Source organism: Myodes glareolus, chromosome 12 (genome assembly GCF_982192425.1).
Source record: "Myodes glareolus chromosome 12, mMyoGla1.1, whole genome shotgun sequence".
NCBI classification, from domain to species: Eukaryota; Metazoa; Chordata; class Mammalia; order Rodentia; family Cricetidae; genus Myodes; species Myodes glareolus.
In genome coordinates this window covers 2,408,192-2,433,120 of record NC_142037.1, presented here as the reverse complement: position 1 = coordinate 2,433,120, position 24,929 = coordinate 2,408,192, and the positions used below count along the sequence as shown (strand labels likewise).

At 42.9% G+C, this 24,929-nt stretch overlaps 2 protein-coding genes across 7 annotated transcripts in view; both read right to left on the bottom strand.

The window, feature by feature from the left end:
• The window catches only part of Supt16h (SPT16 homolog, facilitates chromatin remodeling subunit), a 33,524-nt gene extending 19,891 nt beyond the window's left edge, over positions 1-13,633 (bottom strand). The window contains exons 1-3 of the mRNA XM_048435675.3: positions 13,464-13,633; positions 1,843-1,935; positions 528-698 (exon numbers count right to left, since the gene is read on the bottom strand). Of these exons, the coding sequence (XP_048291632.1) occupies positions 528-698; positions 1,843-1,935; positions 13,464-13,529 (330 nt within the window). The 5' untranslated portion in view covers positions 13,530-13,633. The remainder of the gene's footprint in view (positions 1-527; positions 699-1,842; positions 1,936-13,463) is intronic.
• A 778-nt stretch (positions 13,634-14,411) lies between these two features.
• Positions 14,412-24,929, bottom strand: part of Chd8 (chromodomain helicase DNA binding protein 8) — a 64,686-nt gene continuing 54,168 nt past the window's right edge. For 5 of the 6 annotated variants that reach the window (XM_048435670.3, XM_048435674.3, XM_085698407.2 and 2 more), the window contains exons 28-38: positions 24,668-24,743; positions 24,036-24,090; positions 23,658-23,865; positions 22,022-22,230; positions 21,212-21,928; positions 20,882-21,033; positions 20,353-20,655; positions 18,639-18,737; positions 18,294-18,473; positions 17,846-17,962; positions 14,412-15,405 (exon numbers count right to left, since the gene is read on the bottom strand). In XM_048435670.3, the coding sequence (XP_048291627.1) occupies positions 14,848-15,405; positions 17,846-17,962; positions 18,294-18,473; positions 18,639-18,737; positions 20,353-20,655; positions 20,882-21,033; positions 21,212-21,928; positions 22,022-22,230; positions 23,658-23,865; positions 24,036-24,090; positions 24,668-24,743 (2,674 nt within the window). In that variant the 3' untranslated portion in view covers positions 14,412-14,847. The remainder of the gene's footprint in view (positions 15,406-17,845; positions 17,963-18,293; positions 18,474-18,638; positions 18,738-20,352; positions 20,656-20,881; positions 21,034-21,211; positions 21,929-22,021; positions 22,231-23,657; positions 23,866-24,035; positions 24,091-24,667; positions 24,744-24,929) is intronic. The other variant, XM_085698406.2, reaches the window with a different exon arrangement.

The window sequence follows — 24,929 nt, the reverse complement described above, 5'->3', positions numbered from 1 at the left end:
GGGGTATTTTGACAAGACTATTCTCTTTCTTTATAAAAAGACAGAAAACTCAAATATTCACAGAAAATTCCGAGACATGAGCACATCTAAGTTTTCTTAAGAACTTTTAGGTTAAGAGCTCTAATTAGTTGTTGCAATAGAAACAAACAGCATCCTCAGAAAGTGGTCAAGTTAGTACTACTCACCAAACTACAGCTCACTCCACTGCTGCCAAGCTAGAGTTCCAGAGCTCCTTTCTTCCCATCCAACTGAAGACTCAGCACTGTGATTATAGCTACAACTTTCTTACTTTTTGTTTTGAGAGATCTGCTTATCTCTGTGCCCCAAGTGTTGGGGTTAAAGGTGTCTCACCACATCTGCCCTCCTTTTCACGGATTTTAAGTCCCCAAGGCACACTCGTGCTCAAGTGCTTAACACTCTACCCCACATTTTTACCAACATTTACTGGTCTTGACCTTCTCTCTGACGAGCAGTGTTATGGCAGGGGCTTCTATCCCCCATTTTTACCAACATTTACTGGTCCTAACCTTCTCTCTGACGAGCAGTGTTATGGCAGGGGCTCCATTAGCATTCTCATTGCCTTTAGTATTGGCAATCTGTTTCAAAAATTCCACTTTTTTTTTGCTGGCCATGAAGATGATTTTGTCATCACAGAAGACCATGATTGTATCAGTTAGTTCATAACCAAAGAGCCATGTCTATAGAAAAAAACAACAATGACAAAAGCATTATAGATAAACATATTTTTGGATAAACTAACATATCTGGGTTAACTTTAAAATCTGGGATGGAGTAGCTTTGATGTAGATACAAATAAAAGAACCTGGATCAGGTGTTGAATAGTAAGTGCTGAACGGTGTGTATGTGAGACATAGGATTCCATATGCTCTTATATGCACAAAACATTTCATAGTTAAGAACATAAAATCATCGGGAGGCAGAGGCAGGCGGATCTGTGTGAGTTTGAGGCCAGCCTGGCCTACAGAGTGAGTTTCAGGACTGCTAGGGTTACACAGAAAAATCCTGTCTCAAAAAATGAAAAACCCAAACAAAAAAAGTTTACTCTAAAAACCATCAAATTATTTGGACAATTTTGTGTTTCATTTATTTTTCCCTGGCAATGAAGGGTGTCTAGGTCTAGGGCCTTATGAAAGCTAAGTTCCAGAGATTTTATGCTATGGGAGCTACCTGACACTGCTCAGAACAGAAACACACAGTCTAAGTGACAGCAAGCTTCCATTTCATCTTCTTGGAGACTGCAGCTGACTGTAACTACTCATATCTTCTTCATTCTGAAGAAATTCAGGCCGAATGCACAGCAAAACTATTTCTGACCCTTTCTGCCATGGTATGGCTGGCTACTGGATTATATCTCAGCCAATAAGAAATAACTACATGTATTATGTCAGACGTCACGTAAGTCATTTAAAAACAGGAAGGTTGCTAGTTTTTCTTTGTATTTCTGCTTAGGGTAAAGCATGACCAAAGTTATAGCAGCTACTTCATATCAAGAGCAAAGTGGAATAGTAGGAAGCTGGAAACAGCCTGAGTTCCTGAGAATTGTATAAAGAAAAATACTTTTAACCCACTCTTACATGCAATTAAATACAGTTGATCTACACACTCCTTCTTTCCTTAGATTCTACGCAGTGCTAAAGACAATAGAAATGTATGTGATGAGGAAGACATTCCACACCTACTCTACCCTGTAAGTTAGTACACAAATGATGGCACTACATGATTATGCTGGAGATCAAGCACAGAGCCTCCCAAGTATTAAGCACATCTTTTACTACTGAGCTACTTACTAGACCCAGGAACTGAACGCTGTAAGCTTCTTACCTGTAAGGCAGTTGACTTGGCATACACAATTTCTTCATCCACTCCCACTGATACAACAATGGCATCAATACTGGCATATTCATCTTCTCCTTTCTGAAAAGAGAGGATAACTTACTTACTTTCTTTATGTATGTGTTCCTGGAGGACAAAGCGGGGTATGGGGCGTCTTTTACTGCTCTGTCTTACTGCTTTGAAACATGGTCTCTCACTACACCAGAAATTTGTCATTTGACTAGGCTAGCTAGGAGTCGAGATCTGTGCTCCAACGCTGAAGTTAAAGGCATGTGCGTCTCTGATGACCTTTTTATGTAGGTGCTGAGGATTTGAAGTCAGGTCCTCATGCCTGCAGAAAAATTGCACCTTCCCAGAACTTCATTACTTTTCACACACTAGTAACAGAAATACAGACTTCAGTATCTGCCTCAGGTACCAACTTTCCTAATAGCAGGAAATCTGACGTGCATGCCTGCTTGATAACAACCATCAAGTCACCTCTTTCTAAAGACTCAGCTTTGAGATGCATTCACACACAACTAAAGCCACCCATTTTGCTTCCTCTCCAACTTTTTGAAACACTAGTCTGTTTCTAATGATTTGCTTACTCAGGACATTTCATACAGCACTATCGTTAGTATGTAGTGTTTGTGTGTGATTTCTTTCACTTAACACGCTTTCATGGTTCATCTGTGTTTCATTATCAATATTTCACTGTGTGTATGGGCACATGTAGAAGCCAGAGGTTAAGACGTCGGTGTCTTCCTCAACTGCCTGCAACCTTAGTTTACTTAAAGACATGCCTCACTGTGTAGCCAGTGAAATGATCTCAAACTTACAGATATCGTACTTCTGTCGAACAAGCGTGCAACCTTCTTCGAGTCACGCTCTCAGGCTAGCTGGCCATGAGCTCCATGGAGGTCTATCTAAACTCTCTATTCCCAGCACTGGGGTACACATACACACTGATGCATTAGCTTTTCCCTAGGTGCTAAGTCTTGAATTTAGGTCACATGCTTGCATAGAAAATACTTAATTGACAGCCAAATCATTTCATTACGTGGATGTACTTCAGTTTATTAACCCAACCAGCAGCTGCTTTAACATTTGGCTAATTCTTGCTTTAAAATTTGTAGTTTTTTGTGTTTTAAGTCTGGGCTGGAGTAAACATGGGATGGATGTGGAAGCAGCACAACCTTTAGGAATGGCCTACTGGGACTGAACTCAGGACTGAACCCAGATCTCCAGGCTTGTGCAGCAGGTTTCCAGTTTTGAGCTTTTATGAATAACGCTACACAACCATTTGTGTACAAAGTTTTCTTTGCATATAGCTATTTTGTGCAAATGTTTAGGAGAGAAGTTGTTTGGGCATATGGTAACTCTATTTCTAACTTTCTAAGGAACCAGCAGACGGCTTTCCAGTAATTGTATTATTTTACTTTCTTTACTAGCCTGTATAAGAATTCTTTCCTTCTAGTACATGGGCCCTGGGGATAGAACTCAGGCTGTCAGGCTTGGCGGTGAGCACCTTTACTGAGCCTCCTCTGAATCTTACTGCTGTTGATTTGATTTTCCCTGGTAACTAATAATGTGTATTTTCTAAGTACTATGGGAGAAAAGTCTATTTAGATTGTTTGCATGCATGCATGTGTACAATGTGTATGCCCACAAATTGTCCTCTGGCCTCCACGCATGCACACCAACCACCCTTGCCCCCACAAAAATGTAAGTTTTCTCATTTAATTTTGTTTCTTACATTTAGATGTGATTTACTCTGAAATGTTCTTATGAGTGTGTGTTTATGACTGAATGAATTTATGTACATAAACCGGGTGTGACCAAGTGCCCATGGAAGGCCAGGAAAAGAGGGTATCAGATCCCCTGCACTGAAGTTGAAGGCTTTTGTGAGCTGCTATGTTGTGTTAGGAACTGAACCCAGGTCTTCTGCAAGAGTAGTCAGTTCTTAACCATGGAGCCATCTTTCCATCCCATACTCTGAAATAATCTTTATGTATTATAGCTGGAGACGTCCAACTTAACTCTCTGGACGTTCAGTGTGGGAAAGACTCTTCCTCGCTGAACTATGCTGACTCTCTTGTCCAGCATCACACTGTGCTGTACAGCTTTGTAGTTTGACAGTGAGATGCAGGAGTCTTCTGACTGCTAACCACTCTCGGAATGTTCCACACCAACAAAACAATGGCAACTATGGCTTCCCCATAGGGCTTCTAACATTTCTTCTTTTTTATATCTTCCTAAAGGATGTCAGGTATTCTGACTGACATCCTGCCGTATTCTCTGTGTTCGGTACCGGTTATCCACCCTTTTGAACCACAAGTCAGCACTATTCATTATTCATGGGGACCTCTAAGCCTCCACATGAGAGGATATGCAGTTTGTTATCTGTGTAAGCCTTATTTTACTTTCCATGTTAAATCAAACAATTCTGTGGTAGAAATTAATTATTTTCTTTTAAAATAACATTTAGATTTCCTGGAGCTAGCTAGGTAGTTGTAAGCTGCCTGATGTGGGAGCTGGAAACCAAACTCAAGCTCTCTGAGACAGCAGCAAGCACTATTGTCTTTTAAAGACACACACGACGTGCTGTGTAGCTCAAGCTAGACTTGAACTTACCATCTTTCCACCTCCAGAACCGAGTGTGACTACGGGTGTGCACCGCCATACCTAGCTCATTCTGTGCTTGAGATATAGTCCATTGTGTTTATGTGCTATATTGTTCTTACGCATCCGTTCCTGGATGGACAAGTAGGCTAACTGCATATTTTGGGGCTGTGAACAGTACCACAACAAACAAACAAGCAAACAAGGTATCTCCTTGATATACAGCTTTAATTTACTTTGATAAATACCGAGAGGAAAGATAACAGTATCATATGGCAGATCTTTGATATCATTCTGCATAATGGCCACATTAATTTACATTCCCACCAACAGTATCTAAGGCTTCCCTTTCCTCCCATTGTTGCTGGCATGTTGATTTTTGATAATAGCATCGTAACTGGAACAGGGATTCAATGTGCATTCTCCTTATGACTAATAAATTGTTAAAATCTAACAAAACCACACATACTAAGTTTTATTAAAAACTCATTGGAAAAGTTATTAAGCCTTAGAGTCTCTGACAAGCTTTATCAGATAGGATATTAGTACTAGTGATTTATTTTCTTTTGAGACAAGGTTTCACTATGTAACTAAAATTGGCCTTGAATTCATAATCTTTCTACCTCAGCACCCTGAATTATTTCTTTCAGCAACTCCAAGAAATGGGTATTAAGTTGCTGCTGTATAGTCTATATTTAGAGAAGTGTACTACTGCTGGCTTTTAAACCATAAACCCACTTAATTTTAACCTAAACTTTCTGAACTCTACAGTCCTTATCTTCTGAAGTGTTGTCCTGAAAATCACAAGAGTTAATGTTATTGTAATAACGTGTAGCTCCCAGGAATCATTATATCAGTATTTATCTCTCTTGAAGACTAAAATGGCTCTTAACTAAAACTCTCATTGCAAACTAGAAAGGTAACGTTACTGTTATCATGATTAGTCATCATATAACCAGCATAAAATAAATAGTGTATCTAGTTCTGAAAACCTATACAGCTCAAAAGGAAATGGTATGACTTCAAATAGTCAAACTCAGAGTAAAAGCTACAGTTTCCAGTTTTCTTTTACTCTTGGTCACATTAAGAATGCATATGCTTGAGCTGACCCTAATACTTGCTACAATTTGTTAAAACAGTAGCACTTACATTATTTTTATTTTTTACATGTGACATACTTTGTGCTTATACTGGTACACACTATCATTTAAAAAATAATGTAAAGAGTTTAATAGTTTTTCAAAAGAACAATAGCAAATGAGCAAGCAGAGCCCTCCACTGGGAAGAAATTGGTAAGGTCTCATAGAAATCCAGGAAATACTAAGTACCATAGAAGGTGGCGCATAGGGTTTGTACATAAGAGCAGGGCTGATAGGGGTCAGACACATCTCCAGTTCTCAGGAGTTCTGATCTAATCCCTCTGGAAATAATTTAATTTTCATTAGAAACCACCTACTAAAGCATTAAGTGTGCTTGGAAATGCTCAACTCAGATACTACACCCAGAAGACATGTTCTAAATTATCAGGAAATTAAATTCTGTATTCTAGATAACAAGTAATATAAACAAGTAATAAGATGAACCAAAATAAAAAAATGCTCAACTCTGAACATTTTTCCTGAATCCAGGAAAAACAAAACAAAGCAAAATAAAAAAAAAGATACTGACATTTCCTGGTTCTCTATGGAATAATCATAGCCAATCCCCTCTTTCCAGATGAGAGCCCCTGTTCATACAGTATCTTAAAGCCTTATTGTTAATGTGAAGAGACCATTTTTTTTCTTAAAACAAGGTCCCACTATGTAGCCTATGTGGCTTGTAACCCTCCATTCTCAGCCTCCCAAGTGTTGAATTATAGGTATGCACAAACATTACTTGACTTTCATTTTGGTTTCTTAGATCTCCAAAACTTGAGAGATATCATATAGGTATGCCTATAGACATATTCATCATATAGGAAACAAACAAGACAGGGCTGAAAAATCTTTCATTAAAGACTCCATAAGAGAAAAAAAATAAAGCAGGGGTACAACTGATGAGAAACAAGCACTAGGTGATATCACTATTATATGAACAGCACAGTATGCTCTCCCTAAGCTAGGTAGTATATAGATGGCACAAGGCAAACACTAAACATACTCTTGCTACGATTAAGAAGTGTAGAGGGGCCAGGCAGTGGTGGTGCATGCCTTTAATCCCAGCACTTGGGAGGCAGAGGCAGAGGCAGGCAGATCTCTGAGTTTGAGGCCAGTCTGGTCTACAGAGCGAGTTCCAGGATGGGCTCCAAAGCTCTGGAGAAACCCTGTCTCGAAAAACCGAAAAGAAGAGTGGCAATGCTGGAGAGATGATTAGGAGTAGTGGTTGCTTTTCCAGAGGACAATGTTCAATTCCCAGCACATACAACTTACAAACTGTCCGTAACTCTAGCTCTGCGGAAACCAATGCTTTTTTTCTGGTCTCCTCAGGCACCAAGTATGCACATGGTACACAGACATACATGCAGGTGAAAGACCCACACACATAAAGTAAGGCACACAAACACACCGTTTTACCCCCTTTCTTCTCTTCTAGACAGGATCTCATGTGGCTCAGGGTGGCCTCAAACTTTCCTATGAGTTAAAGGATGACCTTTAACTCCTAATCCTGCTTCCACTTCCCAAGACCTGTGATCACAGGTATGAGATCTTCCCCCACCCCAGACAGGGAGATTTTCCCTTGGTACTTGACTTGCAGTTGGTTGAGAGCTTTCGTGTGGGTGCTGGAAATCTAACCTGGGTCCTATGGAAGAGCAGTCAGAACTGAGCTGTCTCTCCAGGCCCCAGTGAGTGTTTAAAAATAAGTATGCTAGCTGGGTGGGGTAGTACATGCCTATATAACTCCAGCACTCTGGGAGACAGAGGCAGGAAGATGGTTAAGAGTTCTAGGAGTTCCTGCCCCCAACCTGAGACACCAAAACAATGCTAAAAACATAGTACATACCCAACCAGTAACATCACTAAACTATCAAGAGTCTTCTACTAAACAATACTGCATACACTACACTTCACAGGACTAATAGCACAGAAGGAGTTATTTATGCCTTTTGAGAGACAGGGTGTCCCTCTCTGTAGCCCCTAGCTGTTTCTGTAGGTGAGGTTGGCCTTGAACTCGGAGACCCACCCACCACCTCTGTCTCCTAAATGCTGGGAATGCTGGCATTAAGGACAGTGCCAAGACACAATAGGACTGTAAGCTCCACTCTGAACGGCACTGCACTGCAGTCCAAGACTGACAAGCTGTTCTGAGTACAGTGGCGCGTAGCAAACACGTGAGCTATGAATAAGGGCTGAGCTGCTAGAGATAAACAGCACAAGTCAGAGCAACTGAAAGACGACAATTAAGACAGATAAAACGTAAAATTAAAAAAAAAATGCCAGTTTTAACCCAAATGGTATACAATTACTGGGCAGGGATGTCGAGCAGTAAAGCAGTAACTGCAGATGGAACTCAAGTTTCAGCATCACAGGACACAGATTTAACATAAAAAGGGCCCATAAATCAATGTAAAGGAAAGGGGGGCCTATTCTAACACACACTGTAATGAAATTTCAAAAAGGAATACCAGGTTTTCTCCAAAAGTAATACTGAAAGCCCGAAGAGCAACAAAATGGTACCTTGAAAATTCTGAGTAGAAAATTATTTTCAACCTTTAAGGAAACAAAACAAAACGGAAAGATCACTATGCAGTCCTTGCTGGACTGCAACTCATTCAGATCTACCTGCATCTGCCTCTACTTAATGCTGAGATTAAAGGCGATCCACCTTTTAAATTATTTTTCTATGGACAGATCTGCTTACTGTCTAATATACTTAAATAATAAACCAAGTACTCTTACCAACGATGTCACGCTTGCCTCTGGTCTTTCCAACATAAACACCACACCCACACTTCAGTGCTCACCAAACATTTTGCATAGCTTCCCCAACAATGAGTTTTTTGAAACTGCCAATTTGAGCACTTTGAATCATTTTCTTCAGGCCCTGACTAGCTGTAGGGCTCTCAGCTGGGATTGGTGGACCAGCTCAACCGTGGCAAAGTGCCCAAGTATGGCCAATCTAGGGTAGCTTTGAGTAAGTCATAGCTGCGCCCCAAGGCAAAGTCTCTGTTGAAAATTTTAATTCTACATTTTCTCTGGATATGTGTAGTACACATGCCACAGTGCACATGTGGATGTCAGAAAACAATTCATGGAGTTGCTGCTCCACCTGTGTGGCTTCTGGGGACTGAGCTCGGGTTGTCAGGCTTCCACAGTTAGTGCCTCATTAAGCTGCCTCACTGGTTCCATAATTATATCGTGTACGGAGGTAATGTGTGCCATGTACATTTGTAGAGATCACAGAACATCTTTTCAGAGTTCGTTCTCTCCTTCCATGGTAAGATCTGAGGATCGAATTTACGTTGTCAGTCTTATTCAGCGAATGCTTTAACCCAGTGAGCCATTCTATTGGCCCACTGAATTCTTTAATTAACCCAAAGTGGGTTGGAGAGATGGCTCAACAAATAAGAGCAATGTCAGCTCTTCCAGAGAACACAGTCCAATTCCCAGGAGCTATCTGATTGGCTCACAACCATTTGTACTCCACTTTCAGAAGATCTGACCCTCTCTCCTGTCTTCTGTGGGTACCAGGCATACAAGTGGTACATAATACACATGGCACATATACCCATAAAATCTTTAAAAAGATAAACACTAAAGTTTGAATCACGAATTGCCCCCCCAAATTCCCATGTCAAAGTCTTGATTTCCTTCCCACGACACTCTGCAAGGTGGACCTAGTGGAAGCAAGTTAGGTAAGGGGTGCCCTTGAAGGAGATGCCTTAACCTTGATCCCTCCCCTCAACTTCAGGACTGTGAGATGGACGCTCCTTTGGTTGTGTTGCACACTCATTTGTCACAATATCCAAAGGAAAGGGTCCAAACAACAACAGATTAGAGCCTCTGAAAACAGGAGCCCCCAGATGAGCCTTTCCTCATTTTAAGTTTTCTCAGCTTGCTTTTTAAAGAGTGGTAAAAAGCTATCACAAAAAATAACACATTTCAAAGATATGAAAAGACTTGATAAATTTACATTCTATCTACCCATCTTTAAAAATGTTTGGGTAAAATGTTCTCAAAACAAAAACAAAAACCAGGGATCGGGGGCTGGAGAGATGGCTTGGTGATTGTTGGGCTTTCTGTAAGAAATGTAGCAAGTACCAGCCCCACAGTGATACAGTACAGGAAGGGCAAGGGTTCTCCTTATGCCCAGAGGAAGTAGCCTGATGACAGGGAACTGAGTGGCCATGGTGGGCAGGCTAAGCGTATTTTCTACAGAAAGGCCAAAACTACAAATAAGATCGTGCTGATATTTGAAAGTACCGAGCCCAACTGTAGATCTAAGGGACTGCTGGCTAGTGAGAGATGCAAGCATTTTGAACTGGGAGGAGACAAGAAGACAAAAGGGCCAAGCGATCCACTTCTAAGCTGATCTTGTTATGAAGACAACAAAATCATAAGCTTTTATTTACCCCTCCCGCCAAAAAAGAACACTTGCTGCTTTTGCAGTGAACCCAGGTTTGGTTCCTAGAACCCACATGGTAGCGTACAACTGTCTGCAATTCTAGTTCCAGAACATCTGACGCCTCTTTCTGGCCACCACGGGGACTGCACGCATACTGTGGGCACATCCAGACAGACATACATGTAAGCAAAACACCCATAAACACAGAAATCACGACAGAACAAAAACTAACGAAGGAGTAGTGGCAGCTGAGCACCATGACATCCCACGATTCACGGCCCAAATGGCAACTGTGCTGAGGAAACAGCATGAATAGAAAGCAGGGCATAAAAGAGTAAATGGATGAAACAGAATTCTGAGAATTTTAGAATAAAAGACCAATAATAAACCTGTTGGTACCAGGAGGGGAGCTTTAATCCCAGAACCCTGGAGGGTGAGGTACATGGATCTCTGAGACAGGGTTTCTCTGTGTAGCCCTGGCTGTCCTGAAACTCATTCTGTAGATCAGGCTGGCCTTGAACTCAGATATCCACTTTTCTCTGCCTCCCGAGTGCCGGGATTAGTTTGTGCCATCACCTCCCAGCTGATTTATTGTTTTCTTATCCTGCCAGGCCACAGACCCCAACAAAAAACAAATACGGAAAAAATAGAGATAAATTAAAATAACTCAGTGCTCTGCTGAAAGTAATACAGGAACTCTCTACATCCCACTCCCCTGCAAAAAAATCTTCTCAAACCATGAAAATAGCTGACTACTCTCAGAGAAAAATCCAGAGAAACAAAAAGACAGCCCTAATGAAATCTCAGCAAAAGCCAGAAAGCAGCACAGATGATCTGATTCTATGGCAAACCATCCCCTCTGTAGTAGGCTTTCTTCTGGGGTCACAGCTACCCATTACCTCAGCATGACGGCTGCCAAGTAACTACAGACATGAACAAAGGCACCGAATCAGTATTTCTTTTGAAAACAGCTACAATTCTGGAACTTTATGTAATTCTTCAAGAAAACAATGCAGGTGGGTGAAGCTAAAGTTCATTCATAGGATGTTCTGATAATTCTCAAATTATTAGTAGGTGCTTGACCAGTAACCTTTATTCCTCAAAACAGCTACAAATCTAGGAAGGATTTTTGTTCCCTTCTCCCCCATAAGTAGTATAGATCACATTAATGATTAAAAACAATCACAAAGAATAGGCTTAAAATCTTTGAATAGGTACCCAATAAACAGAAAAGCTACAGGACAAACCTGTAGCCCACTTTCATTACCACCTGATACTTCCTAAAGCAAAAACGAGACAGGTACTATAAACATTTCATTCTTAGCAGCTCTAATGTTGAAAATAGAAAAGGTAAGACTGGTCTAGATTCAGATGTCTTAAGAATTATGAAAAATGGGCTGGTGAGATTGCTCAGTAGATAAAAATGCTTGCTATGCAAGCCTACCAAATTGAATTCGATTCCCAGAACCCAAATAAAGGTGGATTAAGAGGAACAATTCTATAGAGTTATCTCTGACATAGAAGCCGTGGCATCCATACCTGTACTTTTTTTTTTTAAAATAAGAAAAGAGTAGTAAGGTCTAGACATTATGAAGGTCTCCTGTTTGTTTGATTAAAAAACATCATGGTGTTGAGGGTCCAACTTAGGACCCCACACATTAGGCAGGCATTCTCAGCCATTCAACTATACCCCTAATCTTTGGCAGAACCGATGTTTTTGATCTCAAAATCCGCCTTCTATATCCATGAGTTCAATTGTAGATTTAACTTACTTCGGATTGAAAGTATCTGAGAGGAAAAAAGAATCATATATATTTTGAACATCAGTTCAAAAGATTATTCTCTGGACAAATGCCACATTCACATCACTGACATTGTAGCAGGTATTCTGATGACCTTGTGCATAAACTGTATGTACATAATTCACCACTTACAGACTTACGCTCCATGCTTGTGGTGATGACTTTCAGATGAAGGCTTAATGTGTTAGGCATTTCAATTAAAAAAATGTGAGATGCTGTACTTGAGTTAGGACATGTTACGAAAAGTCTAATTAAGAAGCATACTATTTATAACAGACTTAAAATGAAATACCTTGATGAACTCTCTAAGACTACAGAAAACACAAATAGTGTTACCCCCCCCCCCCCCGAGGCTGGGGAAGAGCTCAGTGGTTAAGAGCACTGGTTGCTCTTCCAAAGGACCAGAGTTCACATGGACCCACACAATAGCAAACAGCCATCTGTAACTAGTACCAGGGCATCGACGCCCTCTTCTGACCTTTTCAGGCAATGCATGCACAGGGTGCACAAACATACACGGAGGCAAAACACCCATATGCATAAAAAACAAACTTAAAGTGTATTATCTCAGGGTTCATGGTGGAAACAAGGGCTTCTGATTATCTGAGAATACCAGGTCACAACGACCATTAGAATATCAGAGAACAGAGGTAGGGAAGACAGCTGAATGGTGCTCGCTATAAAGTGCGAAGTGGTAGGATTAATCTTCAGTACCAAAAAGAACCTTTTGACCAAATATAATTTTGCAGAAGAGACCAATTTTTTAGTATGGCTTTTAGTAATGAGACAGAGAATCTGTTTTACTTTCAGTATGCAATGCATCTTGCTTAAAAGACAGACAGGCATTTTTTCAGATGAGAGGCTGGTAACAACCAACTTCAGTAGATGATAAATTTTATTTACTTGGCGACTAGATGATTGCTAAGCACAGGCTGGCCCGAAACTGGTGGTTTTCCTGCTTCAGCCTCCAAAACCCTGGAATTATGGGCATAAGATTAGACTGTAGAGATCAATCAGTAAGACAGTAGACAACGCTAAATTCAGAGTTGATATTTTATCAGGGCATTTTCGGGTTCTTTTTATCGGTTGTATTTTCCCTCACTGAAAAGGTTCAGAGACCAGACCTATGTTAGACCGTTCAGACAACAACACAACATGCAATCAATAAAACATTTGTTAACAAGTCACTAACAAAAAAATAAGTTCTTAATTATGAGCGATTTTATAACAGGAAAACTGCCCCATCTTTGATGAAGCTCCACTTCCACGGCCCTTTCCTGAACACGTGCCCCGGGTATGCTGCCGACACGGGAACCAGGTCTGAGGCATCCCACCAGTTTTATTCTTATTATGAGAGCCCGCAGGTTCCCGGCGCGGGGCTAGTACCCACGCAGGGCCTAACGTGAAGCAGCGGAGCGCGGGAGCACTATTTCTCAACTCCAGCAGAGGCCCACAGGCGGAGAGCGCCCCTCCTTCCCGCAGACGGTAATTCTGGCGGGACCGGGGCGGGCCAGGCGCGTGCGGACCCGCAGGCGCAGCGCGGCGCGGCGGGCGGGCGGGAGCGAGCGCGGCGGAGCCGGAGATTCCTGGCCGAGGGGAAAAGGGCGCCGGGAAGCGGGCTATTATGGGATGTGGGGCTCCCGGGGACGCCGGGCTCCTTACCCGCCAATTACTGTACAGTCTCTTAACTCGCCGGTAGTACGCGTCTTTGTCCAGAGTCACAGCCATAGCCCTGGACGCCGCTTCCCGTCGGGCTCCGAGAATCACGCGAGGTCCCAGCTCCGCCACCCGCGCTCGGCCCGGAATCCCGCACTCTCGGTGACCCGGAAGTACCGACCGCTCGATACCCTCTTCCGCTTCCGGGTCCCAACAGCGTCGAAGACTTAAAAAAAAAAAAAATCCTCGCTCTGTGGGGCGGAAGGGGAACAGAGAGAAAGCCGCGAAAGTGGACAGTCAACGGAACGCAGGGCGCGGAGCCGGCTCGCTGGCCTGCAGCGCCTCCCGCCGCCAGGGCCGCCGTCACGTGACCCGAGAGCCGGGCGGAGATGGGAGGGGAGCAGAAAGAGCGGGACCCGCGTGCGACCGGGCGCCAGGGACCCACCTTCGCTAAGAGGCGCTTGGAAGATAAATACTCAGGCGTCCTTTAATAGATTGACTGGTAGAATGGAAGGAAACAAAATGGATCGAGGGGCTCCGAACTCTAGGTTTTGCCAGTCCCCTGGAGACCCAAGTTATGACAGTACCCTTTCTGTCAGCCTGTACCCTTCCTGTATCGCATAAAAAGCAACACCATTCTCTGGCTTTCCCCAAGCATGGTTGTTTCAGTTACTCAAAAAAAAAAAAAAAAAAAGTGATTCTTGAAATTCATCCTTGTCTGTAAACAATGGAGCCCAACTCAAAACATTTACCTTCTTACCTTGGCTCATTTCCCTAGCTTTAGCGAGCCGACAATCCACGATTTTATATATATACCTTCAGAGGAATACAATACTTTTCCACTCGTGGTATGATAACTACTAAACTGTTGGAGAGTGATGTTTAAATTATTCAGCATGCTTAAAATTAGTACTTATATTGTGTTTGAGCAAACAGAACATGGAAAGAATGGAAAAGGATTAACTTAAATTTATTAATGCCAAGGGGAAGGAAGGAAACAGTTCCTGACCCTCCAGCTGTATCCACAGTTTGGCCAGGAACAGGCTCTGCCAGAGGCTAGGGCCAGCGCTACATAGTCTGTGGTTAATGGAGGTGTCTGGTGGGGGGGGGGGCGCGAGCACACCAGCTGCTCTAGGCTCCTTTGCTTCCCCAGAAATGAGGAAGTAGTCATTTACTATTGTTTAGGAGTTCCCCTGCCCACCCAATCCTCTCAAAATCGGGAGCAATCGGGTACAAGGTTTTTGTTTTTTTTTTTTTTCTCTTTTCCTTTTCACCTCCTGAAGTCTTGGGTTTCCCCATATTGTTCCCTGCCCCTCCCACATTTCCAAAGTCCAAGGGCCAGAGTAAGAGAACCCAGCAGCCATCCAGCAATGGGGACTCTGCTGGAGCTTCAGTCATCAGCATCACTGGAGTCTGAGTTGGCTGGCATCATAGGGTCATCGATGAGTGAGAAGTCCCTTTCTGAGCTCTCATAGCCCTGAGATAAATCATCATCCTCTTCCTCCTCTTCCTCATCGTCCTCATGTTGCAGTGTTGGTAACCGCAAGGCAGTACCAGAGGTGGTAGTAGCTGGTGAAGAAGGGTAGCCAGTGGTTCTCAAGCCTGGATGGTGATGGTGGTGATGGTGGGGGTGGGGATGGTGGTGGTGATGATGAAGCATGGTGCTGGAGTCTACATGAGGGGATGCTGCTGCACCACCCATCACAAACGGCATAAAAGGCAAAGCTGCAGGAGTGGCACTGCTGTGACCAAGAGACGACACAGACTGTAGGTTACCACTGCTGTGTTGAAAGGTGTTATGCAGAGACAGGGACCCAGTGCTTCCACCCTGCATCAGGGCCATCATCTTAGAAAGGTCTGGTCTTGTCCTACGGACACGCTTCTTGCTGTTCTCTGGTGCAATAGGCCCTGGCAAAACTCGGTTGAATGCAGTTTCTGCATAGTGTCCCTGTGTGGAAGGAACAAAAGAAGACAATAAAAAGATGGGGGTTAAGTCTGGCAGTAGGGAGGCATGCCTTTAATCCCAGCACTTGGGAGGAAGAAGCAGGTGGATCTCTGTGAGTTCAAGTCCAACCTGGTCTACAGAGAGTTCCAGGACACCTGGGTCCACATGGAGAAACCCGGTTGTAGGAGGAAAAAAAGTGGGGGTGGGAGGCAAGGGAAGACAGGACAACCCAGAAACCTAGCTTAGAAATAATTGCTCAACAGTCAAATTTGGCCAGACTGGTGGTAATGGGGGGAAGGAGATGCTGTACTTAACTGGCCAAAGCATTCTGATATAGAGAGTGAAATCAGTATTTGACACTGGTAGCCATGTGAACCCAAGTTTTTCTCCCCTTCACATGACATCATACTTTAATCGCAGGGAACCATTTCACAAATGCTTTTCCTTAGCTAGCAAGGGGTCTGAATGAGACAGTGCACAGAGAAATGTCCTGAATGGAGGCGGCCAGCAGCTTCCTGACGTCATCTTCTGTGCAGCACAACTACACAGACATTAACAGTTGTCCTCTATCGTCACACAGGGGCAGGGCAGCCTAAGACAGCCAGCTTGGGCTACTGAGTGAGACTCTATCTCAAAACAAACAAAAGAGAGGAAGACAAAAAGCACACACAAATAAATCTCTACAACAAAATAAATCTTACATCTGCCTAATTTTAAATTCCTGCCCTAGATATTTTAATTTGGTTATACTCAGTAAGGCTAGAACCTACTACCTTTGTTTTGCTACTGTCCCAAGCACCATATGGGATGAACTACATTAAGCACATACATTAGGTACCTGAGTCTCTGGATATTTCAAGGCGTAAAATCCAAACTTAACAGTTGACGTAGAACACACCCTTTTAACCCGGAAAAGTGAAGGGACTTTCAATATATGATTACAATAATGCCTAGACTCCTGCAGGTCTCAGTAATAATGTAGCATTAGAGTCACTGCCAGTTTTACACTAAGAGATAAGAATTGAGGAGACAGTGGGAGGAGGGTCACTGTGGCCTAGGAGTTTGGAGGTAGCCTGAGGACAGTTTATGGAGTTGGTTCTCTTCCACTGTCATCTGTGCTCTGAGGACTGAACAGGCTATCAGGCTAGTTTAGCGGCAAGCACTTTTACCAGCCCAAGTGTTGATAGGTTAAACTGAATGTACACGATCAAATCTAAACACTTTATATTTGAAAATCACTATAATAATATATGTATCATAAACTATAGTATATATACTACACACAGCAATATAAAACACATATAAAACTGTACACGTGGACACTAAGACTTACATAGATCTAATCTACATGGGAAGTAGAAAGTAGAAAAAGACAAGATCTCCTGAGTAAATTGGGAGCATGGGGACCTTGTGGGATGGCTGAAGGGGAGAGGGGAAGCAGAGAAAAATGTAGAGCTCAATAAAAATCAATAAAAAAAACTGTACATGCAATGTATAGTGTAGATATTATATATTATACACATACATATATACATATAGACAATATAGATTAAGGTAAGCATGATAAAGAGGAACTTACAGAGTTATATTTTGGTAGGAAAAAGAAAAGATGCACAATTAATCTACCATATAGTTTATAAGTTTGGTATGAAATAGTCTCATTGATTAAAATTGGTATTAATTTGAAAAATCTGTTTTGGGATCTGGAGAGATGGCTGTTCCAGGACTTAGATTGGCTCCTCAGCATTCACAGAGCAGCTCACAGTGCTCACAGAGCAACTCCAGTCCCAGGGAATCTGACACCATTCTGACCTTTGAGGGCATCAGACATGCACATGATACACAGACATACATGAAGACAAGTAGTCATAAAATGTGGTTTCTTGTGCTATTTCTATTACTGACATATTATTAATGATTCTCAATCTCCCGAGTGTTAAGAAACCCCATAACTATTTTTCTTAGTAGCAATTACTCAAGCCAATTAATTCTATATTAAGGTAGTGGGTTTAATCTTTAGTATTTACTCTAAAACACCACCCCTGTTTTGTTTTGTTTTGTGTTTTGTTTTGTTTTTTGAGACAGGGTCTCATTATGTGGCTCTGCCTGGTCTAGAACTCTATGTAGATCAGGGTGACCCCAAACTCAAGAGATTCACCTGCCTCTGTCTCTCAAATGCTGGAATTAAAGGTATGCACCACTATTCTGGGCTTAAAACACTCAACTATTAAAGAGGTAAAGGACTTGAAAAAAATTCCTTAGTTATGTAGAAGACAAGGATAAGCCTTGATGCTTCTTTTAACACCAAAAAGTACTACAGCTGAAAATACCAATAAAATTTCTCTGTTGAATTCAAACCATACAGAGGGAAAAGGAAAAGTGTCAGTCACCATGGAATCTCTAGGACATGTCAGAAAGCAGGAGAAAAGTGCTACGCTCTCACCTTTTTCCCATTTCTAGAGTTGGCAGGCTGTATTGGTTCCATTCCCAAGCAGTTCAATTCTGTCTTATTATTTTTTTTACATCTCTGCCACTTCTGTTTTCTACGTTCCTCCATATACTGCAATAGAAAATAATTGATTACCCTAGAGGAGTGTCTGTTTGGCAATAAACCTGTAGTCTATAACTCACAATCAGTCAGCATGGACACCGCCATCAGAGGGTTCTGGCCCCAGACTGTTTGGCAGGAACACTTTCTAAGGACCTAGTTTTAAGAAGTCCCAGGATTTTTATAGTGTTTTGATCTCAGAATAATTCTAAGAAACAACACTGGGTGTTACCATTCTTATATTGCAGATGCAGAAACTGGTATAAAATATGGCATGATTTCTCGATCTCATACACCTAAATACCAAGAAACTTTAGATCCAGCTAGATGGAACGCCACTCACCGCTAGAAATCGGGGATCAACAGCAAACTCTGGATGACCCTGTAACCACATCTCCAGTTCCGCCCGGCGAGGGGCCTCCTCACCCACCAGCAAAGTACCATCCACCTTATTGATGACAGGGATCCGGGTCTCCAAGTTCAGATCGAGGTGATTAGGCTCTTCCATGCATTCCACCTCCAGCTGCAAACCCAGAATCCACCCCCATGAGCACATACACTTCTTTAGAGTGAGTGGGGAGGGAAGGGAATCAGGGCCAATGGTACCTCAATCCCAAATGCCATCAATTACTAATGATCTAGTCACAAGGTAGTTTATTCACGAGGCAACTGACTCCCTACTGCTCACCTCCACCAGCTTTTTCCTGCTCCCCTTCTTCTTATGGAACAGTGGGTGTCCGTTAGCCATCAGCCTGTGCTTCTGGAATGTTAGCTTCAGTCCTTCTTCCTGTGGAGACAAGCACCCACCCAGGAGATCACATCAATGTTCTTATAATAAACTGTGACTGACGGTTATCCTATGGTTCAATGATGACCAAAGAATAGAGATCAGATACACAATGAAACCCTTTCCTTAGATTTCCTATCGTCAACTAATAGCCCTCATGCAGTTTTTGTTCTATTTTTAAAAATTACTTTTTAGACTTTAGATTATAATATATTAACATCATTTCCCTCTTCCCTTTCCTCCCTGCAAACTCTCCTGTAAACCTTTCCTTGTTCTCTTTCAAATTCATGGCCTCATTTTTCATTAATTGTTGTTTCTCAGGGCTGATGACCATCTGGTATTGGATGCCCAGTCACTGTGCACCTGGTGGCGAGAACTACAATGTCTCCCTGTTCTCAGCCATCTTTAGTTGTCTGGGGGCGAGGCCTTGAGAGCATGCCCTCTCTCATGGTAGCACGTCTATTTGCTGTCGCCCTTGTTTGGCTCGTGTTTAGGCAGTCATGTTGGTGAGACATTATGGTGTAGCTTCTTTTTCTTTCTTGTTTTAATTTGAGACAGGGTCTCTCTTTATCAGTGGTGTTCTACATTTCTAATGCTGTGACTTTTAATACAGTTCCTCACATTGTGCTGACCCCCCAACCATAAAATTATTTTCATTGGTACTTCAAAACTATAATTTTCTGTGTATTCCATTGGCCTTAGGTGATCCCTGTGAATGGGCCATTCGACCCCTTAAAGGGGCCACAACCCACAGTTTAAGAACCACTGCTCTATATAGTCCTGGCTTTCTTTGAGCTTACTATGTAGACCAGGCTGATCTTGAACTCACAGAGATCCTCTTGCCTCTCTTACATCACCATGCCCAGCGTCAGCGGCCCCTAGGAGACACAGTCTCAGGGAAAGGCTCGTGGCTCTTCAAACCGGCTCAGCTCCTTGTGCTGCAGATCTGTCACTTGGGTTTGGCTCTGTGCTCCCCCAATCCCCAGCTGATCACAACACCTAAGTTTTAAAACTTTGAGGAAGTGTTGTCCAGTATCAGCATAGCAGGTCATTATGGGTAAAACCCTACTGTTCTTATTACATACTAATTTATTACACTTTTTCCTCCTTTCAGTAAGGCTCATAAGGCTAGGTATTTAGGAAAAATAGAAATTTCCATATATAAGATAAAAAACAATTTTAGTAGGAATAATTTCTTTTTTTGTTGTTTTAATGTCTCAAAATATTCAGGTGTGATTTGAACAGCATTCTCATAACCTATTTTCCCACTTAAACAATCAGGCTCAGATCCAGAATTTAGCCTTCTGAAAATTTTGTGTTTAGTTCATTCCCCCCCCCCCAAAATGATGATTTCTAATTAAACAACCTATTATATCTTTTAATTTCATTTTCAGGAGGTTCATCCTTTCTTTATGCCAAAGGTTTTCCCTAAGTTTACTCTGATTTTTACAGTGTTTACCAACCTTTTTTTTTTTTGAGACGGGGTCTCACTATGTAGGATTGTCTACACATGTAACCCACTTGCCCCTACCTTCCAAGTGCTATATTCTAGTAATTAAGTTAGTTAACAAGTTGCACGTCCTCCCCTACTTCTCAACGCCTATGCTGAGCTTACATCTTTGATCTGAACCGTAAACTCCTTCTCATCCATGCCTCGGCGAAGTTTGGTAAACTGGGCTGCTGCTGTGGTGACTGCCGATGCTTCCTCCTCTACCATGGAAGCCACACTGCTACTTCGTGGGGTGGGGACCGGAGAGTCCCCATATTCTCCTGGGGTCAAAGAGGGGCTGTCTAATAAATGGTTGCCTGGCCCCAAAATTCCTCCTGTTGTCATTTCCTGACTACGGCGGATAGAAGGCCATTTTCCTGAGAGCACAGCCTGGCAGACGAGGTCGATGCGGTTTATCAGAACACGATCCTGAAGACAGAAAAGAATGATATTTTAAGAGTCTGAATAGTATGCAAACCTAATCTCCACGGTCACGCCATTGTTATACCAGGTACAATGAAAAGACAGACATCCTTAAATAAACTATAGCATTTCATATAAACATAGGCAATACTAAACAAATGAGAAACCAAAGGAGCAACACCATCTCCTGCAGCTGTTTCTGACTCTGAGTGTGCAGATAGGAGACTGGTACCTTGGGCCATTCAGAGGCTCTTTGTCTTTCCTGCAGCAGCAGCAGCTCAGGGGTCATCTGTTCTCCATCTTCATTTGGAAATCCATCTTGGGACATAGTGAGGGACAGAAGGCTCTCTTCATCATAGAGCTTTGGACGGGACCGGTCAGCAGCTAGAGATCACACAGCATATTAAATTGGAATCATATTATGTGAACGAGGCCCAACAAATAACAGATTACTATGACATTTTATCAAACAAACACTTAACTCTCTCAAGAAGATGCATTTTACAAAGGGAAGGAACAGAGGGGTAGGGTGGAGGGCCTACAGCCTGTTACATGCACTCACTTAACTTCTCTTCCTTTTCGTCCTCACTCTCGTCAGTGCTGGAGCTGGAGCTGGAGGAGGATGAAGAAGAAGAGGATGACGGTGACAACTTGCTCAAGTCTAGCTCAGAGTCTGAATCGTCCTCCTCCTCCAGTTTGGCTGGTGGAATACTCCGGGGCAGAGGGGCTGTATCCGAAGAGGCTGCACGCATTTCATAGTCTTGTGGGGTGAGTCGGCTCCTAGCCACCACCTCATTTTCTAGCTTTAAAGTCAGACTCTCCAGACTGGGGACCTGGACAGCAGTCTCCTCGGGTGACTTTTCCACAGGAGCGTCTGGGCGCAGGGGCGATGGTGAGGCAGTGCGTGAGGGACACTGCTGGTGCAGCAGTGGAGTAGAGCATCGCGACAGGGATACAGCTGATGCTCCTGTCTGATGGTTCTGCATATAATTCATCCGGGCAGCCAGGAAAGAGAAGTCTGGGTCCTGCATGATGTTGCAGTCTGTTTGGCTCACTCCGTGGCGGGCTGCCCCTCGTAGGAGCTCCCCATCATGGCGGACAGGTTCCCACCATTTGGGCAATTCAAGACCTGGAGGCTGACACAATGCCAGCCGATCTTCTAAAAGGGGGTGGCACAAAACTTGTTCCCGTAAGCGCCGAAGCAATTCAATACGGTAAAGAGTCCGTGAGGCTCTCTCTTCAGTGATGGGCTCAATGAACAGATTAGGGTCTGGGGGTTCTGCAAGAGACAAAGGTGAAAAAAGAAGTTAGCCAAAGGCTGATCTGTTAGCAACACAGCCCCGTCCGTTTACCACAGACTCTACAATCTCACCATCGCCAGCAGCTGGAGGAAGGCGGCACACTTGTCGACACATGGCCACAAAACCATGGAAGTACTTGGTAAGGCTTTCATCTGTTTTCTTGTCCAGTCGAGCAAAAGTGCGGAAGCGATCCCAGTGAAACTGCATGTTGTCGGGGTCGTACTCTACACCAAAAGTAGACACTACTCGATAGAAATCGGTTTGCTCACGCCTTGTCCACCTATGGCAGGAAGAGTTAAACCATGGATCAAAACACAGGAAAACTATTATGTAGGCTAATTTAGAACAGTAGAAAGTACAAAAATTAAGTCTGAAACTAACAAAGACCAGAAGAGGTAATGAGAGGAACTATGTGACAGACAGAATTATCAAGTGAAAGGGAAAATGATTTAGGCAAACGCACAGTGAGATGAAGTAGAGGCCAACCACTGGGTATGTACACCGGTCCTTTCGTTTTCATGCCTCTGTCCATCTCTTTCTCGCTCAGTCACTGTATTTACATCTATACTAAAACCTTTCCATAATGAATTCCATTTTCATTAATAAAATAAAGAAAAAAGGTGAGTTGGGGGCCAGTTTGGTCTACAAGAGCTAGTTCCAGGATAAACGCCATAGCTACAGAGAAACTGTGCCTTGAAAAACCAGTAAGGAAAGAAAGAAAGAAGGAAGGGAGGGAGGGAAGGAGGGAGGGAGGGAGGGAGGGAGGAAGGAAGGAAGGAAGGAAGGAAGGAAGGAAGGAAGGAAGGAAGGAAGGAAAGAAGGGCTGGAGAGACAGCTTAGAGGTTAAGAGTACTGATGCTTTCGCAAAGGTTTGGTTCCCAGAACTCACTTGGCGGCTAACAACAATCCGTAACTCTAGTTCCAGGGTATCTGCCACCCTTTCTGACCTTGTTGGGCACCAAGCACACATGTCACACATACATGCAGGCAAAACAATCATTCCTACAAGTATAATAAAATTTTAAAAATGCTTTTTCCTGGGCATGATTATAAAACTTTTAATCCCAGCACTTAGGAGGCAGAGGCAGGCAGACCTCTGTGAGTTCAAAGTCAGCCTGGTCTACCTGTTAAGTTCCAGGCCAGCTGGGGTCACATTGCCACCAAAAAAAAAAAAAAAAAAAAAAAAAAAAAAGTAAAGAGGGGCAAGATGGCTCAATGGTTAAGAGTGCTTGCTTTTCTTGCAGAGGACCACAGTTCAATTCCCAGCATCTGCATGGAGTGGCTCACTGCTGCCCGAAACTCCTGCTTCTAATGTCCTCTTCTGGCTTCCGTGGATAGCTATAAACAACTGACATTCATTCACACAGACACTTAAAAATTAAAATAATAAAAGAGTCTTAAAGAATAAGTACACAGGATATCTTCCTATCATTTTGGTTGTTAAACCTAAGTGAATTGGTTTTCTTTTAAAATGTCAGTAGAAGGGATTTTGGAGCCTAAGACTCTGTACATGGAAGGTAAGGGCTGTGCCACTGAGCTGTATCCCCAGCCCCTAGCAAAATCCTAAGTACTAGTTAGAGAACAAGGCAGAAAGGACGATCTGGTCTAGGGAATTCCAAGTAAATCCTTCCTGCCATACTTTCTCAGTACAGGCTCACAGCTGACGACAAACTCAGAGCTCAGTCCAAACTCCTAGCTATACTATACCGTTGTTGTTTTTCCCGCCTTGCAATTTCTTTGAGTTTAAAGGCTGCTTCACAACGTCGGCGCCTCCGGTCTCCACGCTCTGCAGCCTCCATCTTCATTTGTTCTCTCTTGTAGCTGCGCTGATAGGCTGTTACCAGGCGGCGGAGCCTGGCTGTTAGGGCAGAGCCTGGAGGCCAGAATAAATGCCCTGGCTGCTGAGTCACCTGGGCTGTGGGAAACAAAGCAGAATTAATAGGCTGTACAGGAAGAAGAGCAGAAATGATACTTGTGTTTCTACTCATGAAAAGGCAAAGCTTTTAGATATCCCAGCATGAGAGAGTAGTCAAAAATCCCCCAACCCAACCCTTACAAAGATAGACTGTTTGATCTAGAATTTACCTTCTTCTCCATCAATGACTGAGATCTCCTCATCCATCATCATCAAGGGATCACCCTAGAGAAGGAGATCCACCCCACAGGATGGAGAGGGGAGTGAAAGGGGAGAAGTTGGCACTCTGAAATCACTTTCTTGTGAATGTCCTTCTGGGGCACCAAGGGATAAGAAAAATTTCTAATGAAAGGAACTCTCACAAAAATTTGGAAGCAACCAAAGAAAAGAACAAGTAGAACCCAAACAGTTAGTTCTTGATAATAGTGAGACTCCAGGACTTGGGAATTTGTTGACTAACACCTATTAACACCCAGTTTGCACCCCACCTCCTCCACAAAACCATCTCACCCATGTCTTTATGCTGGCATTAGCATCGTCATGAGTTTACATTCTTTTATTCTATTCTAAGACTAATTTTTATTATATGTGTATGGGTGCTTTGCATGCATGCATGTCTGTGCACTGCATGTGTGCCTGGTGCCTGTGCAGACCAGGAAAGGGTCCTCTAGAGGAACAGTCAGTGCTCTTTGATCACTGAGCCCTCTCGCTAACACTTGTAGTTTACATTCTTAAAAGTTTATTTACTTTCCGAGATAAGATTTACTAATAGATAAAAACTATGCTCTAAAGGATTTCTTACCTCATCCTCTGGGTCCTTTGGGGGACCCTGGAGTGGTTTATATTCAGGATCTTCACAATCCTTATCGAAGTCAATCCTAGAATTATCCAGAAACAAAGATACTAATATGTATTCTATCACTAGGAGATCTGACCAAACATACAAGCCAGCAAAGGTTACTCTTTAATCTCATGCTTTCGGGAATGTGGGCCAGGATTCAAGCTGTGGCTATGTTAAGAATCGCTCTGAGAGAATAAATAATTGTAAGTTCACAAAGCACATA